The 19,357-nt window shown below is 37.6% G+C and overlaps 1 protein-coding gene across 2 annotated transcripts in view; it reads left to right on the top strand.

Annotated features, from left to right (window-relative positions):
* The window catches only part of DHX40 (DEAH (Asp-Glu-Ala-His) box polypeptide 40), a 52,364-nt gene extending 33,883 nt beyond the window's left edge, over nt 1-18,481 (top strand). For both annotated transcript variants that reach the window (XM_010861615.1, XM_010861613.1), the window contains exons 13-18: nt 10,579-10,693; nt 11,197-11,305; nt 11,993-12,087; nt 15,223-15,292; nt 15,609-15,837; nt 17,130-18,481. In XM_010861615.1, the coding sequence (XP_010859917.1) occupies nt 10,579-10,693; nt 11,197-11,305; nt 11,993-12,087; nt 15,223-15,292; nt 15,609-15,837; nt 17,130-17,269 (758 nt within the window). In that variant the 3' untranslated portion in view covers nt 17,270-18,481. The remainder of the gene's footprint in view (nt 1-10,578; nt 10,694-11,196; nt 11,306-11,992; nt 12,088-15,222; nt 15,293-15,608; nt 15,838-17,129) is intronic.
* Nucleotides 18,482-19,357: the final 876 nt, after the last annotated feature.

Here is a 19,357-nt window from a genome sequence, read left to right as displayed (position 1 = left end):
TTTGCGACCCCATGGACTATGCCCATGGAATTCTCCAGGCCAGAATACTATAGTGGGTAGCCTATCCCTTCTCCAGCGGATCTTCCCAACCCAGGAATCGAACCAGGGTCTCCTGCATTGCAGGCAGATTCTTACCAACTGAGCTATCAGGGAAGCCCTTAAAAGTGAAAGTTACTCAGTCACAACCTTTTGCGACCTCATGGACTACACAGTCATGGAATTCTCCAGGCCAAGAATACTGAAGTGGGTAGCCGTTCCCTTCTCCACGGCATCTTCCCAACCCAGGGATTGAACCCAGGTCTCCCGCATTACAGCCGGATTCTTTACCAGCTGAGCAACCAGGGAAGCCCTGCATGTGTACATATATATATTTATAAGTATTTATAAATATACATTTTATTTCTTTTTCTGAATCATTTGAGAGTAAATTGGAAACATTGTGCTCCCTTACCACAGAATATTTACATGTAATTTACTAAGAACACAGGCAGTCTCTTATTTAACCATGGCACATTTATCAAATTAGGAAAATTAACATTGATACCTGATGCAATACTATCATCTAGTCCAGAGTTCATATTCAAATTGTTCATTGTCCCTAGAATATACAGAAGTGGTTTTAGAATCACTAAGCTATACCACTGTGAAAGGCAGTCCTTTATAACTAGAGTTCAATATTTGCTTATAGTTTTTTTCTTCTTTTTTTAATTTTTATTGTTTATCTTTTTTTTGGTTTTATTTCTCTCTTCTTTTTTTTTATTTTGAGGTAAAATTTGCATGTAGTGAAAAGTGTAAGTGCTGTGTCTGTAATTCAGTGAATTTTGTGAAATACATTTACTACTGTAACCCATACTCCTGTCAAGATCTAGTTTTATCACTCCAGAAAATTCTCTCAGTGCCCCTTCTCAGATTCCATCCCACCTTCTTACAGCCAGCCTCTTTTCTGATTTTTTCAGGTTAGTTTTGCCTCTTCTGAAACTTCATGTAAATAAAATTATATAATATGTGCATTTTTGTGCTTGACTTTTTTTGGTCAACATATTATATGTGAGATTCATCCATATTTTTGTATGTATCAATGCTTTGTTTTTTTTTATTGTTGACTAGTATCCTGTTGCATACTATAATTGGTTTATCCATTATCCTGTTGACAGACGTTTGAATTGTTTCTTGTTTGGTGCTATTTATGAATACAGCTATTTTGAACATTCTTATGCAAGAGTTTTGTAGATATATATTTTTAATTTATCTTAGGTAAACTAAGAAATTGCCAACTCTTGTGGTAAAATTTGAAATCAGTGTTGTTTTGGTCATTCTATATTTTTTGCATTTCTGTATGTTTTTAAAATCAGCATATTAGTTTTTTCAACATAAGCCTGCTAAGAATTTTGATAGGGATTTTGTTGAACCCTTTGCTGGCTTTTTGCCATTTCTTAATATATCCTTGCTCTAGGGATTATAATACACATCTTTAATTAAAATTTACTCAAAGTTAATATTTTATTGCTTCATGTGAAATATAAGAAACATTGGAATTGTTTAGTTCCACTTATTCCTCCATCATTTGTGTTATTATTGTCATATATATTATATTTACATAGATTATAAACCTCACAATTTACAGTAGTATAATTTTTCCCTTAAGGCTTCATATATCTTTGAAAGAAGTCAAGAGAAGAGAAAAATTAAGTTGTTTCCATAGCTAGAAGTAAAATTCCAGGTTTTTAAATTCTTATTTAGAACCTCTATCTGTGATAGACTGTTGATTGTTAGTTTTGTAGCCCTTGAAGTTGTTCAGGTCTTAGGTTTTGATTATATGTTCTTTGGTTTTTCTTCTTTATTAAGTCCTTGAGGTGGTTTTTGGTACCTTGAGGGCTTTTACTTGGGTTTAGCAACAACTTTATTACAGTTTAGCAACTTCAGGAAAGGAGGGACTTCCCTTTGCTTGCCTAATATTTGGCCTTTAGATATCTATGAACATAGGACAGTCTAATTCTTTAGAATATTGAGATAATAGCCAGTAGGAATGTCTTGTATTTTGTGCTTTGATGGGAAATTCTTAAGTAAGTTTTGTCTTTATGAAGCACTTGATATCATTGATGTTAATGGGTATAAAGGATGAATTACCCTGAAAGCACTCAAATAACACAGAGATTTATCAGTGTTTTTAAATTCCAAACAATGAAAATATAACTGTAAAGCAGTCGCCTTGTCTATTGTCTTGTCAGACTCAGGATTAGGTTTTATTAGGTTTACTTGGGCATCTGCACAGTCTTCCAGAACATCAGGACAACCTATAGTTTTTTGGTAGGTTTCTCTGATCTTTCTGTTAAACATTTGGGTGGTCTCATATATGACAATTCCATAGGTAATACCATATTCAGTGGTGAAAGCCTTTCCTCTAAAACAAAGATGCTCACTTTAGCCACTTCTGTTAACATAGTATTGAAAGTCTGAGCCACAGCAGTCAGACACAAAAAAGAAATAAAAGGTATCCAAATTGGAAAGAAGAAGTAAAACTTAATCACTGTTTGCAGATACTATACATATCTCAAGATGACTCTCCCGAACTTTTTTCTTTGTTTTCTTCTTTCCTACCAGGAGCTCAAACTCGAAACCTCTTGACACCAGTGTTTTTAAGTTATTATCTCCTAGCGTCATTTATATTTGTCCTGCCTTTCCATTCTTTTTATTACCATCCTAATGGGGCTTCCCTGGTGGCTCAGACAGTAAAGCGTCTGCCTACAGTGCAGGAGACCCGGGTTCAGTCCCTGGGTGGGAAGATCCCCTGGAGAAGGAAATGGCAACCCACTCCAGTGTTCTTGCCTGGAAAATCCCATGGACCGAGGAGCCTGGTGGGCTACAAGTCCATGGAGTTGCAAAGAGTCGGACATGACTGAGCGACTTCACTTCACTTCAGACATAGAAAACTCTAAAATTTCTGCCAAAAAATTATTAGAACTAATAGTGATTTCAGTAAAGTTGCAGGATATATTATTAATATTCAGAAATATGTTGATTTTCTATTCACTAATATATGAACTATCAGAGAAAGCAAGAAAGTAATCTATTTTGAATTACATCAAAAAGACTAAAATATTGTTAATAAATTTAATCAAAGAAATACTCTGAAGACTTTAAGTTACTGAGGAAGGAAATTAAAGATGATATAAAGAAAGGGGATGATATCTCATGTTCTTGGGTTAGAAGAATTAGTATTATTAAAAAGTGCACACTACTCAAAGCAATCTATGGATTTAATGTAATCCCTTTTAAAATACCTGAGACACTTCACAGAACTAGAACAAATAATCCTAAAATTCATATGGAATCATGAAAGACTCTGTACTGCCAAAGCAGTATTAAGAAAAAAGAACAGAGCTAAAGATGTCACACTCCTTGACTTCAGAGTGTACTACAAAGCTACTGTAATCAAACAGCATGGTATTGGCACACACACACACACATACACACACACACAAACAGACACTTAGATCAATGAAACAGAGTAGAGAGCCCAGAAATAAACCTGTATACTTACGGTTCATTAATGTATGACAAAGGAGGCAAGAATATACAATGGAGAAAAGACAGTCTCTTTAGTAAATGGTGCTGGGAAAACTAGACAGCTACATACATACTTGTGGAATGTTTGAAAAAGAGTGTATAAAAGAATGAAATTAGAATGTTTTCTCACTCCATGTGTAAAAATAAACCCAAAATGGATTAAAGACCTGAAAGGAAGACCTGAAACCAAGGAGAACACTCTTTAACAGATGGTGTGATCACTCACCTAGAGCCAAACATCCTGGAATGTGAAGTCAAGTGGGCCTTAGAAAGCATCACTACAAACAAAGCTAGTGGAGGTGATGGAATTCCAGTTGAGCTATTTCAAATCCTGAAAGATGACGCCGTGAAAGTGCTGCACTCAATATGCCAGCAAATTTGGAAAACTCACTAGTGGCCACAGGACTGGAAAAGGTCCATTTTCATTCCAATCCCAAAGAAAGGCAATGCCAAAGAATGCTCAAACTACTGCACAATGGCACTCATCTCACACGCTAGTAAAGTAATGCTCAAAATTCTCCAAACCAGGCTTCAGCAATATGTGAACCGTGAACTTCCAGATGTTCAAGCTGGTTTTAGAAAAGGCAGAGGAAAAAAAAGAAAAAAGAACAATAAAGAAAAGGCAGAGGAACCAGAGATCAAATTGCCAACATCTGCTGGATCATGGAAAAAGCAAGAGAGTTCCAGAAAAACATCTATTTGTGCTTTATTGACTATGCCAAAGCCTTTGACTGTGTGGATCACAATAAACTGTGGAAAATTCTTCAAGAGATAGGAATACGAGACCACCTGACCTGCCTCTTGAGAAACCTATATGCAGGTCAGGAAGCAACAGTTAGAACTGGACATGGAACAACAGACTGGTTCCAAATAGGAAAAGGAGTACATCAAGGCTGTATATTGTCACCCTGCTTATTTAACTTATATGCAGAGTATATCATGAGAAAACGCTGGGCTGGAAGAAGCACAAGCTGGAATCAAAATTGCCGGGAGAAATATCAGTAACCTCAGATATGCAGATGATACCACCTTTATGGCAGAAAGTGAAGAGGAACTCAAAAGCCTCTTGATGAAAGTGAAAGAGGAGAGTGAAAAAGTTGGCTTAAAGTTCAACATTCAGAAAACTAAGATCATGGCATCTGGTCCCATCACTTCATGGGAAATAGATGGGGAAACAGTGGAATCAGTGTCAGACTTTATTTTATTATTTTTTGGGGCTCCAAAATCACTGCAGATGGTGACTGCAGCCATAAAATTAAAAGACGCTTACCCCTTGGAAGGAAAGTTATGACCAACCTAGGTAGCATATTAAAAGCAGAGACATTACTTTGCCAACAAAGGTCCATCTAGTCAAGGCTATGGTTTTTCCAGTGGTCATGTATGGATGTGAGAGTTGGACTGTGAAGAGAGCTGAGCGCTGAAGAATGGATGCTTTTGAACTGTGGTGTTGGAGAAGACTCTTGAGAGTCCCTTGGACTGCAAGGAGATCCAACCAGTCCATTCCGAAGGAGATTAGTCCTTGGTGTTCTTTGGAAGGACTGATGCTGAAGCTGAAACTCCAATACTTTGGCCACCTCATGTGAAGAGTTGACTCATTGGAAAAGACTCTGATGCTGGGAGGGATTGAGGGCAGGAGGAGAAGGGGACGACAGAGGATGAGGTGTCTGGATGGCATCACCAACTCGATGGACATGAGTTTGGTTGAACTCCGGGAGTTGGTGATGGACAGGGAGTCCTGGCCTGCTGCAATTCATGGGGTCTCAAAGAGTCGAACACGACTGAGCGACTGAACTGAACTGTAGCAATATTTTTTTGGATCTGTCTCCTACGGCAAAGAAAATATATATATATATTGTATATGTGTATATATATACACATACACACACACACACCCCCCCATACAATAGAATATATTTATCTTGGGCATAAAAAAGAATGAAATTCTGCCATTTGCAACAAATGGATCAAGTCAGACAGAGAAAGACAGATGCTCTGTTATCATTTATATGTGGAATATAAAAAAAGAAAATAGTGTGTTATTTGCTCAGTTGTGTCCTACTCTTTGTGACCCTGTAGCCTGCAGTCCATGGGGTTGCAAAGAGTCGGACACGACTGAGCGACTTCACTTTCACTTTTCACTTTCATGCATTGGAGAAGGAAATGGCAACCCACTCCACTGTTCTTGCCTGGAGAATCCCAGGGACGGGGGAGCCTGGTGGGCTGCCGTCTATGGGGTCGACAGAGTCGGACACGACTGAGCGACTTCACTTTCACTTTTCACTTTCATGCATTGGAGAAGGAAATGGCAACCCACTCCACTGTTCTTGCCTGGAGAATCCCAGGGACGGGGGAGCCTGGTGGGCTGCCGTCTATGGGGTCGCACAGAGTCGGACACGACTGAAGCGACTTAGCAGCAGCAGTAGCAGCAGCAGCCTGCCAGGCTCCTATGTCCATGGGATTCTCCAGGCAAGAAACCTGGAGTGGGTTGCCATTGCCGTCTCCTGGGGGTCTTTATGACTCAGGGAGTGAACACAGGTCTCCTGAATTGTAGGCAGATTCTTTACCATCTGAGTTACCACATATGCATTTATGTAAATAACAGAAACAGACTTACAGATATAGAGAAAGAAATAATGATTACCAGTGAGGAGAGGGAAGCAGGGACAGGTAAATTTGGGGTATAGGATTAACAGATACAGACTGCTATGTCTAAAATAAATAAGCAAAAAAGATATATTTTATTGCACAGGGAAATATAGCCATTATTTTATAATAGCTTTAAACGAAGTATTTGTTCAGTTACTCATTCATGTCCAACTCTGTGACCCCACGGGCTGTAGCACACCAGGCTTCCCTGTGCTTCACCATCTCCTGGAGCTGTTACTCAAACTCATGTCCATCGAGTCAGTGATGCCATCCAACCATCTCATCCTCTGTCGTCCCCTTCTCCTCCTGCCTTCTATCTTTATCAGCGTCAGGGTCTTTTCCAGTGAGCCAGCTCTTTGTATCAGGTGGCCACACTATTGGAGCTTCAGCGTCAGTCCTTCCAGTGAATATTCAGGATTGATTTCCTTGAGGATTGACGGGTTTGATCTCCTTGCAGTCCAAGGGACTCTTCAATAGTCTTCTTCAACATTATATTATTAATATAAAGTATAGTAGTAGGATTATACTTAAATGAAGTATACTCTGTAAAAATATTAAATCACTATATTATTGTTCATCTGAAACTGATACAATATTGTACATCAACTATACTTCAATAAAAGCAATTTTTAAAATCTGGCTGCTCTGTTTCAATTTTTGCTGGCCTGCCTCTATTGGTATTACACCAAGCTGTTAGTCTCCCCGGATTGCTAGGTGATTGATCTCTTGTTTTTAACAGTGCCCTAGAGCACAAATTGCTACATAGTCTGATCTAAATAAAGTTAGACACCTTGGCAGAGGCATTCCTTGGCGTCATCCAAATCTAATTGCTTGAGGCAACAATTGCTATTGGTTTCTTCTTCATACTTGGAGAGACACTCTTCTTATATGTACATATGTGATTTAGGGTTAATTTTTAAACTTAGATCATCAAGAAGTTTAGCTGCGACAAAATGCAGCTTCAGTTTTTGAGCATGTGACTTGCTGAGATCTTGTTATATCCCCAAATATGTATTTGTTGTCCAGCTGCTATATAGTCTTTATAGGTTAAGCAATTCTTTCTTGGGTCTTAGTCTTTGTAGATCACCTAATTTAGTTTATTACATCTGCTCTGCTTAGACGCTCAGTTGTGTCCAACTCCTTGCGACCCCATGGATTGTAGCCCACCAGGCTCCTTTGTCCATGGGATTCTTCTGGCAAGAATACTGGAGTAGGGTGCCCTTCCCTCCTGACCCAGGGATCAAACCCATGTTTCTTCTGTCTCCTGCATTGGCAGGCGGATTCTTTACCACTGGTATCACCTGGGAAGCCCAGTTTATTATACTTATTGGTAAAACTGGCTAGTATTTTCAGATCTATCATTGAATAAAGATTTTTAAACATCAAAATGATGATGCCGTCAACATTTTTAATAATCTCTCTCTTGCTGTAGTAAGCTGTGTACACAGTGTCTGCTAGTATAGATATTGCTTTAGAAGTCAAACAATGGAGTGAGGGCTCTTAAGTGTTTTTAAGATGGTAAAGAGCATTGCCTTAAAATGGACCAAATTTAAAATAACATTGTGTTGGTTTTAAATTTTTAAAAAATATTTAAACTGTGATATATTTAGAGATAAGTGGTACTTTATTACAGCCTTACTCCCCTGCTTCTGCTCTGAAGATTGTTGTTATTGAAACTCTTCCTATGTAATAGTTTTGTTTTCTGGTTGATTGTATATAGAAAAGTATTGCATTATCTTCCCAAAGGAAGAAGTTAGGCTGATACAGTCTACAGTCTTGTTTTGCTGCTTCAGTTCCTTGTTTATGTTTTTTGCCTCAGAGCATTATTTGTCTGAGGTGAAACTGATAATAGAATTTCATCTGGGGAAAGATAAAAAATTAAAAAAAATGACAAGTCTACTGGGAAAGTAATTAAAGATAGATAGTCAAACTATTGTTCAGTCAGAGGATAAACTTGCTGAGATTGTCAGAACTGTGTGTGGTAATGGTTTTTTTTTACTTTTCTACATTTCCTGAATTTACTTTGGGACTTCTGTCAGTTTTAATTTTAATTAATTAGGTTATTTCTGAGGGAAGAGTTAAGGAAAAGAAAAAAATATTCTCTGTATTTTCTCTTGGCTTTGAGAATAACTGGGAGGAGAGACAGAGAGAAGGTAATAGCTGTGTGGGAAGGACAGCCAGAAAAGCAGTGGGCTCTGTACATGTTTTAAAGTCCGAGCAGGCAGCCACCATGAACAACAGAGATCCAACGCTGACCATGCAGAGTTAATCATCACAAAATATAAACTGAGTTTAGAATTGTAATCACTCAAGTTTATTGTCCAACTCTTTTTGACCCCAAGGACTGTAACCCCCTCTGTCCATGGGATTCTCCAGGCAAGAATACTAGAGTGGGTAGCCATGCCCTTTTCCAGGGGATCTTCCTGACGCAGGGATCAAACTGGGGTGTACTGGATTGCAGGCAGAATCCTTATCATCTGACCCATTAGGGAAGCCCTCACTGCAGTTACTCTGACATTTTAATAAGAAAGGGTAAGCGTTTGTGTGAATAGTCGTGGTGGGTGTTGCAGCCACACTGAATGTCTCTAGGGTCAGGTGCAGGGAAGGGAAGAACTGAACCATCAAGAGGCTTCTCTGAGGTCCATAGCCCAGAGGTCCGAGGCAGCAGGGACTCTGTTTATATCCATTCAAGGATGTCGGAGCCCCTGGTTGATAGGTAAGCTCGTCTCTTAGTGTTGGAAGCTAACACATGGTTAATGCTTTATTTTAGTGCATTTTGTCTTTTGGCGTAGTATCTTTAGATACTATTAGATAAAATAGATACTATTAGATAATTAGACAAAATTAGATATTTCAGCTTAAAAAATCAATACTCATGACTGATTCAAGACATGAGCGTTGTATCTTTACCTTGACAGGACCATTTGTGTGGTCTGTGATAAATCATATTTGCTCCCCTTTTGTCTCTAGCTACTTCCTTCCATTGTTACCCAGGTCACTTAGGTGGAAACTACTTAAAACCTGGGATGGAAGACTTTATATCTTCGTGAGTGTTTTGTTTAATCAGATTGCATTCTTCCTAATACCAGGAACTGATGCTTTGCAGATTCACATTGTAGTCTGTGTAAGTGCTGCTCCCTGCAATTAGGCAACGTGGGGCCTCTGCTCAGTCTAGCTGTGGTGGGTATAATAGGAGCTGTGGCTTGATGTTGCGCAATGAAGGAAGAAGCCCTAGAAAATTTTGAGGAAAAAAAAATGTGGCCAGGGGACTCCGAAAGAGATTAGCCTGGGTAAAGTGCTGTGTGGGGAACTTGGGCAATCAGTGAACATATAATTCCTGAGTGGGATTGGGTCAAAGTCACTAATAGATAAATCAGAAACTTAAGGGTGAGCAAAAGAAACCAGACGCGTAAAGTACATTTATATAAAGTTTAAAAACAAATAAAGCCCTTTCATTGGGTTAAAAGTCGGAATGTGGTTATCCTTGTGGTGGGGGCTGAGCAGTTATTGAAAGAGAGTGAAGAAGGGGCTCTGGGATGTTGGTAATATTCTGCTTGTTGATTTGGCTGTCGAGTACATTGGTGTGTTGGATTTGTGAATATTCACTGAGCAGTACACTCAGAACCTGTGTAGTTTTCTGTATGCGTGATATTCTTCAGTATAATATTAAAAGAGAAAAGTTTGTAGTATTTCGGTTTTACATATGTGATGGTCCTAATTGTCTGTAATTAGGAATTGGATAAATAGAGGTGGGTTAAATTGTGTTATATCCTTATACCCCTGAGAAATACAATGTAGGTATGTTTGAGAATGAATGCTTCTATACATACTTAGTTAAACTGTTATTAAATAAATAAAAGAAGTATCAGAAGAAACTTATGAAGAAAATAAACCATCATACACAATGCTTATGTGTGTATATATGTGTGTGTGTGTGTGTGTGTGTGTGTGTGTAGAAAATATCTTAAAGGACACATACTAAATAGTTAACAGTGGTTAGCCCTGAGGATTGACTTGTGGATAATGTGACAAAGTGGGAAACATTGAACTTTTACTTTTTTTTTTTTAATGTGAACATTGGTTACTCTCACGGTGAAAACAAATAGTAAATTCCAGATACTCTTTTAAAGGTAATTCGATTGAGAAGTAATGTTGCTATTCTAGCAAAAATCTCCAAAGTGATTAAAGAGGAAAAGGAATTGTGGGAGTAGTTAGAGGTCTACAGTCCCCCACCGAAGAGTTAAGTCATTCTCCTTTATTTCACCTCAGAGGGTGAGGCAGATTTCAATATGCTTGAATAAACAAAGGGAAGAAAGAGGCTTGATGTAAAGTGGAACTAAACTGCCTTTCCAACTGTCGTTTTAGTTGATCCAGAGTACCAGAAGGAAGCAGAGCAGAGACACCGAGAGTTGGCAGCTAAAGCTGGAGGATTTAATGACTTTGCAACTTTAGCCGTCATCTTTGAACAGTGCAAATCAAGGTATGTGAGATAGTTCTTTGAACTGGAGAGCCTTCGTTTGAAATACAGCTTCAGTAAGAATATGACTTCAGACAGTAAGTTTCAGTGGGGATTATACTGACCTCAGTGTATTTTTGTGAACATTAGTGAGATTTCTCTGTGAGGTGACTGTGACCGTCATTTATTGTGTAATATTAACTCTTGTCTTTCTTCTCTGCTTAACCTTTCTTGAAAACTGACCTCATAGAATTTTGATTCTGTATAACTAGTTTAGATGAGAAAATGATTGGATGTTTGTTAAAGCATATATATATAAAGAAATCTATTTACAAGTTATTTTAATTCACTTAGAGGTGTATTAATTTGTTTTTTCATATTCCTTAAAGTGCTTTCTTATTAATTGGACAGGTCTCATAAAAGAGCTGACAGTTGCTTATCTGTTTCTAGTTGTGTGATAGAAATGAGAATGTTAGACTTTCACTTGTGAAAGATACTTTTGAGACACCAGTGTTTTTGTGTTGCAGTGGAGCTCCAGCTTCATGGTGCCAGAAACATTGGATTCATTGGAGGTGCTTATTTTCTGCATTTCGTGTTGAAGCTCAACTTAGAGAACTGATCAGGAAGCTTAAACAGGTGATTGCTGTGACTTTTTTTCCCCTTGAGTGGCGTTTTGGCAAGACCTTCTGAGTTCTCTCCCCAAAACCGTGTGTATTATAAGGTGTTGAAGAATGACTTGTAGGAACAAACGCCGTTACTGACCCTGTGCACACAACTCTGTTGTCCCTTATCCTTTTGGGAGGCTCTTTTCCTGGCCTTGGGTAATTTCCTCACAGTCATGTGCTTATCAGTTCTCAGTTGAACTCTTGAAGCCCTCCTGTAGATCTCTGGGGTCCTCTGCAGATTGCTTCTCTCCTGAACTTTGGCTGGGGATTCTAGCCATCTTGGTCTCTCTGGATTCTCAGCTCTGTCTCTTTAACTCAGGGAGTTCTCTAGGTTTCACTCGGGTTTTTCCTTTCCTGTACCTTGGTTCAGAATCTCTCTCAAGGTTGACTGTAAGCTGAAACAGTTGTTGGAGTTAATTCATTTTTTTTTCCTTCATTTATTTCTCAGACTCGTTGTCCTTCATATAGTGCTTTGGAAATCATTATTTCATATGTTTTGTCCATTTTTTTGGTTGTTTCAAGCAGAAGGGTCAATCTGGTGCCTCATATTCCATATCGGCCAGAAACAGAAGTCTTTAGAAATTTGGAGTTTTCAAACCAAAAGATTGTTTCAAGTTGTTCTCTGAGACTTACCACTATACATGTATTCTGTCTACAGCAAAGTGATTTCCCAAGAGAGACCTTTGAAGGCCCTAAACATGAAGTCCTGCGAAGATGTCTTTGTGCCGGTTATTTCAAAAATGTAGCTCGAAGGTAAGCACTAAGAGCTTAAGAGACGGATAGAGAAATATAACTGTATTTGATGACCATATTGAACTATTTAATATTACAGACAATTTGATTTAAGGTCTGTGTTTATGATGACATCAATTACAGAGAACCTTCTTATAACTGTCACTTGTGCCGGGGGAGCTGCAGTGGCTGAGAGTGGGATATTGAAACTCATGTGGGGAGGAGGGGAGTCTGCAGAACAGCTGTCCAGCATGGGCGGTTAGTGCCCAAGCTGAGGGACAGTGGTTTTCTTGCAGAGGAGTGGCTCTTTGTGGAGCGTGAAAGCCAAATAGGTTGAGGATGGCATCCCTGATGAAGGATGGTTTGGTGTGGACTGTCAGGGCTTGAGCAGGATTGGGGAAGGTACTCACATGGGAATTGTTTGGTTGTTTGAATGTCAGAGTCTGAGTGGAGGGAGGGCATCTTTGTGGGAAAGGGGCAAGAGTGGTGGTGATGGGAGATTTGTTATATACAGAGGAGTCGATCACATAATTGAAGACATTAAAGTAAATGGTGAAGGGAGTTAAAAATACTAAAAGAAAACAGGAATGAGCCCTGTGGTATTGATTGAAATTTCAGATATTACAGTTTTTATTTTTTATTAAGTGGATGGGTAGATAGATAACGATAATAAAAAATAGGTGTTACTCTGTGTGTGTGTATGATATGTATTTGTATGTCTGTAAATATTTATGTAACCTAACTATGAGATGGACTAGGAGCAATAACTATAATAGCAGTGAATACACTTTGTGCCCAGATGTTTTTTTTTATTTTTGGCTGTGTCAGGTCTTGGTTTCGTCACTTGTGGTCTTTGTTGGATCACGCGGGATCTCCCGTTGTGGCGCATGGACAGACTCTCTAGCTGTGGCATTCGGTCTCAGTAACTGCAGCGTGTGTGCTTAGTGCTCCACAGGAATATGTGTAAAGTCTTATAGGAAATCAGTTGTGACAATTAAGTTAAGGTTTCACTCTGATAAGTTTTTTGAATAACCTTTGTGTAGGGAAGTACGGAAGAGGATAAGAATTTCACATTAACAGGAATTAGAAAAATTATAGATAAACTGTTCTAATTATATTTTAGAATAGTGAAAAATATTTATACCTTTGAAAAGAGATGTAGTATAATAAATGTAAAGAATGCTGTATTTAAGTCCAAAGACCTATGTTTGGGACTTGCTTTCACCATGTATTAGCTCTTTGATCTTGAGAAATGTGGTATCGTAGTTTCCCAGCCAGGGATCAAACCCATGTCCCCTTCATTGCAAGGCTGATTCTTAACCACTGGACCACCAGAGAAGGCCCTCTGCACACATTTTGACTTGGAACAGCCATCTGCCACATAAAGGACCTTTGGAGAAATAAGGCTGGAAAAGTACACAATGAGCCCCAAACATCTTATTTTACCTGTAAGCAAAGTGGTCATCAGTGAAGGTGGAGGCCATGTGACCAAGTACAAAGGAGCCAGTTTGAATAGGCCCAGGCTGATCGAAGATGGGATATTTTGACGTTCATAATACTGATAGTAATGGATTGAATAAAATGTGAAATCCTGGGTCTATAATCATATAAATTAACAAATGAGTAAATTAAAAGTTTAATGACAAATGGAATTGTTTACAGAGTTGAGCACCTTTTCACAAATTTCTTGTTAATTACAAAGGGAAAAAGTAACTTCTTAGTGAAGAAGCCTGGCAGATGTTACCTAAATCAGACAAGCAAAGTGAACATCATCAGAAATGAAGTAAATCAAAATCTTGTTCCTCCTGATAGGATGTAATAAAAACAGAACATCTCTTCTGTGATATTCTTGCCAAAGATCTGTAACCTAAGTCTAATTGTCTTAAAACAGACAAAATCAAATTGAGGGACATACTGCAAAATAACTAGCCTGTAATCCTTAAAGGTGTCAAGATCTTGAAGGTCAAAGATAGACTGGGGGGTGTTTTCCAGAATAAAGGAGACTAAAGGACCATGAAAAGTAAAGGCAGTACATGATTTCTGAACTGGGTCGTTTTGCTATAAAGGATGTTGTTAGGACATTTGATAAAACTTCAGTGGGTTCTGAGAATTAGATGCTAGTAATATATCAGTGTTAATTCCCTGGTTTTGATGGTTTTACGTTGGTTATGTAGGAGAATATTCTTGATTATAGGAAATACACACTTTCCTATTTGGGGATTTGGGGATGATGAAGCAAAAGATTGGTGACTAACTTTCAAATGATTCAAGTAAAAAAGATTTTTGTACTGTCCAAATATGGACTGTGTAGATATATATGTACAAATAATTAAAATGCAGTCTGACCTGGGTTATAATAGGAATATATGTAAAGTTTTATAGGAAATCAGTTGTGTGATTAAGCTAAGGTTTTATTTTGATAAGTTTTTGGAATAATCTTTATGTAGGGAAGTAGAGAAGAGGGTAAGAATTTATGAAGTTAATAGGAATTAGAAAAATTATAGATGAACTGTTCTAATTGTCTGTTTTAGAATGGTGAAAATTATTTATACCTTTGAAAGGAGATGTAGTATAATACAATATAAAGAATACTGTATTTATGTCCAAATACCTGTGTTTGGGACTTGCTTTCACCATACATTAGCTCTTTGACCTTGAGAAAGCTATCTAATTTATTTGAATCTCAGTTTTGATCTTTTAATAAAGTACCTGGCTGTCAAAACTAGTAGGTTTATTTGATGCTTCATTATGAAAGCATTTTGGAAATTCTAAAGCACAAATACAATATTATTGTTAATATTACTACTTACCAACCAGAAAGTTTTATAATTAAGTAAAATCACTATATAAGTTGTCTCATTAGTTTTTTGTTTTTTGGCTGCACTGCATTGCTTCAGGAATTTTAGTTCCCTGACCAGGGATCAAATGCACGCCCTTGGCAGTGGGATCACAGAGTCTTCACCACTGAACCACCAGGGAATTCCCTGAATCATTAAGATGAATTGGTAGAGAAGTTATAGTGACAGTTAAATAAATACAAACCTCTCCATACAGTACTCCTTGTAGTAGGACATATAATTTTTCATTGTTAGTGCTCTACTTATTTAATTGTTTTTACTGTTCTTGTCTTTGATCCTTTGGTTTTTCGGTTCTTAGGTCTGTTGGGAGAACATTTTGCACAATGGATGGGCGTGGAAGCCCAGTTCATATTCATCCTTCCTCAGCAGTAAGTACCTGAATTTTTACTAATAGAAAGAAATTTCTTCCTATTGTAAAGGAAGCTGTAGAAATTTCTTCCTTTTGTAAAGATGTAGGAATAAGTAATATACAGATGTCTTCTACTTTTCTCTGAAAAAAGAGATGTGAGGATATGTTTAGCATATATCTTATTACATAAAGGTATTGGTTGATGTGTGCCTCCTATTTGATTGAAGAATATAAAAATTAACTCAGAAAACCTGAGGCTGTTAATGTTTGGTTGGTCTAATCTGGAATAAGGCAGGTTATTGAGTTGTCATCCTTAAATAAATTCTTTTGTGTAGCTTCATGAACAGGAAACCAAACTTGAATGGATCATTTTTCATGAGGTATTAGTTACCACCAAAGTCTATGCAAGAATTGTGTGTCCAATCCGTTATGAATGGGTGAGAGACTTGCTACCCAAGTTGCATGAATTTAATGCACATGATTTGAGCAGTGTGGCCCGCCGTGAAGTGAGAGAAGATGCGCGAAGGAGGTGGACCAATAAGGAAAATGTAAAGCACCGAAAGGGTGAGTGAATCACGTGTTCCAGAGCGCAGGCGTCCACACTCTCATATAGTTGCAGAGATGCTGTTACAGAGCTTCGGTCCTGGCTGTCTCCTCAGACGAGCAAACAGTTGTCATGAGCCTCAGACGTACTTTGACTTCCTTCTTTCCTTCCAGTTAATCATGTTTTTCTTAACCCCTTTGTCCAGCAGCATTATTAAAAATATCTATTGAACTTTGGCCATGTGCTAACAACTTCAATAACCCCATTAAATTTCCACAATAACCGTATGAAGTAACTACATATCCCCACTGTATGGATGAGGAGATACTTAGCAGCATACAATAATTTGCTGAAAATCTCAAAGCTAATATTTGGTGAATCTGGAGTTTGAATCCAGGAAATTTGATTCTGTGGCCTCTACTCAGTCATTATGCCAGATTGCTTGCCAGTAGTGCTTTACTATTTTTATTTCATTTATAAAATTTTGTGAAATATTACCTCGAACATTTTTTTTTCCAAGAGATTTTTTTTTTCTTGAAATGTTAGGCCCCTAATTGCAGTAGTTACTACTTATCAACCAGAAAGGTTTGTACTTAACTATAAAATGACTAAGTGTCTCATTAGTTTTTGCTTTTTTGGACCATTTCCTTCTGGAGGCATAAACACTTGTTGTAGTGAACTAGGACAGAAAGCTTAATTCTCAGCTCACATGTAAAAAAAAGCTTTTCAGCAAAACTTTTGGAGGCTGATTGATGGAACAAATTGCATTATCCTTATTTAACATCACTGGAAAATAGAATGGGGGGGATTTTGCCCAAGATTATAGAAGTGTCATTGGCAATGTTAACTGCTAGGTGTCTTGTTGCAGTGTATAACTGCACTATGGGCTTCTCTCATGGCTCAGTTAAAGAACCTGCCTGCTGATGCCGGAGGCAGGGTTTGATCCCTGGGTCAGGAATATCCTCCTGGAAAAGGAAATGGCAACCCACTTCAGTATTCTTGCCTGGGAAATCCCGTGAACAGAGGAGCCTGGTGGGGTTACGAAAGAGTCAGACATGACTTAGCAACTAAACAACAGCAACGGGAATAACTGCACTACTTGCTTCAATTAGGGTCAATTTTTCTGAGTTCTCAGGCCTCTATACTCTTATTTTTAACCAGAGACTTTATATCATTTCTTTTTAAAGGGCAAAATTTAATTTCCTTTTCTCCCCCCCTAAACATTAAAAAACAAGAGCATCTCTTTCTCTTAACATTTCTAATACCGAACTCAAAACTAAAATTTTATTGGATTAATTTGTAATGTTTTCAGATGGAATATCCAAAGAAGTCCTAAAGAAAATGCAAAGAAGAAATGATGATAAATCCATATCAGACGCACGTGCTCGTTTCCTCGAGCGGAAGCAGCAGAGGTCCCAGGATCACAGTGACACACTGAAGGAAACTGGCTAAGCAGTGAACCCTGCAATTCAGGAAGTAGGAAAAACAGCCAGAAAATGTGTTTCTACTTTGCCATTTATGTCAGACAGCACTACCAAGAGGAAGTGGTCAGCAGCTGTTTTTAAGCATAATAGTTAAAAGCAAATCAGAGCTCATCGGTACCAATAAATGGAAGTTTCAAAGAAAAACATTGAGTTGCCATAGTCATAGGCAATGATACATGAAACCAGTGAAAGACAATATATATGGTATTTTCCTCACTTCAGTTTTGCTGGCCTTAACTGGTATCAAATGCTGTCAGTGAGATATTTTCAAAGAACATTGAATTGTATTTAATCAGTATGTATTCCATTTGCATTGAAGCATTAAAAGTTATTTTCCTTAAATCTCTTTAAGGCCTTCTTGTTGCTAATAGAGTAGTACTATATCAGGTTATCAGGTTTGTGACCATTTCCTTCAGAAGGCTAAACATAAGAGGTTTTTACTCAGCAATACTTAGACGTCTAACCGTTTAATTGCTACAGAGCTTTATAGATATTTAGAGAAAATACTTAATCAATTAGTAAATAAGAAAATTGCCTATGGCAAGATTCTTTGTTGAATTAATATTAATCCTTAAGTTGACTTTTCTGGAATTATACAAATTCCTTTTTATATAAAACTATATTGTTTAAAACAGTAGCTATAGCCATTAACCAAAGGACAGATGATACATATATGGTCTTTTTTTAGCTGTCCCTGCATACTTGTATCAGCACCACATATGTAAATGTGACAGTGTTTCAAACAGCCTTCCACCTGGCCTACTGTCTTGCCTCCAGCTGCTTGGATAGGACCATTTAAACATTTATTATGCTGATCTTGAAATGGGATTTTCAAAGCAGCCAACTCTACATCACCAGTGTTTCAAATTGGAACTTGAGGCTAGTTAGTATCACACTCAGGCCACGCTCAGCATTTGTCCACTCTGTTGTTTACTGCCTTGTATTCTAGTTATTTGTGTATTTGTCTGTCTCCCCCACTAGATTATACGCTCCTTGTGGGCAGGGACTGTGTCTTTTTCATCTTTGTATCTTTCATGGCACCTAACACAGTGCTTTGCACATAGTAGTCATTCAATGTCTGTTAAATAAAGCTATTAGTGTTGTTCAAATTCAAAAGACATCATAATGTGTGTTTTTAGTTATTTTTTGCTAAAATTTTAGAATCTAAAATTTTTATAGATAACAGTCTTTTGCAATTCTTTCCTTTGGCATTCTTCTGTTAAGTATTAGAAACTTGAAGCGTTTTTTGAAAAATCACATGAGGACCCAAATCCATGTTTGTTCTTGAGGTAAGGTGAGTGGGAATGGTTTCTTGGAACATTCTCAGCACTGTTAATTGGTCGTTTTGAATCTTCAGTGCTCAAGACACTGTTTCAGCATGTTAGCCCTGTCATCTTCTCTTCCCAGGTCTACGTATCAGTGTATTTCCTTTGATGTGGTGGGGGTGTATGTGGATTCTTGGAATGAAAGCTCTTTTACTTCAGTAAATTATTATTAAGCACACATTCTAAGTCTATATCTATAATTTCATCAGTTTTTCCAGTAAGGTTCTTTATAGCATTTTCCCCTAGTTCAGGATCCAGTCAAGAATCATGTATTGTATTTAACATTCTTTAATATGGAAAAGGTGTCTTCTGTTTTTGTTTGTCTTTCACATTTAACCTTTTTAAAAATTGAAGTGTAGAGAACTTGGGATTAACAGCTATACACTACTATATATAAAAGAGATGAATGATAAGGACATGCTGTATAGCACAGGGAACTATATTCAGTACCTTACAATAACCTATAATAACTGTACTCAACATCTTATAATAACATCTTATAGTGGGAAAGAATCTTAAAAAATACATATATGTGTATGTATATATAACTGAAACATTGTAAATCAACTACAGTTTAAAAAATAATTGAGAAAATAAACTGAAGTACAGTTAACCTATAACCCTGTTATTTCCAGGTGTGTAACACAGTGATTTGATATTTCTGTACATTACAAAATGATCATTACAATAAGTCTAGTTACCATCTGTCACCATACACGGATATTACAATA

Source organism: Bison bison, unplaced genomic scaffold (genome assembly GCF_000754665.1).
Source record: "Bison bison bison isolate TAMUID 2011002044 unplaced genomic scaffold, Bison_UMD1.0 scf7180017864472, whole genome shotgun sequence".
Lineage (NCBI taxonomy): Eukaryota > Metazoa > Chordata > Mammalia > Artiodactyla > Bovidae > Bison > Bison bison.
This window is presented reverse-complemented; position numbering and strand designations above follow the sequence as displayed.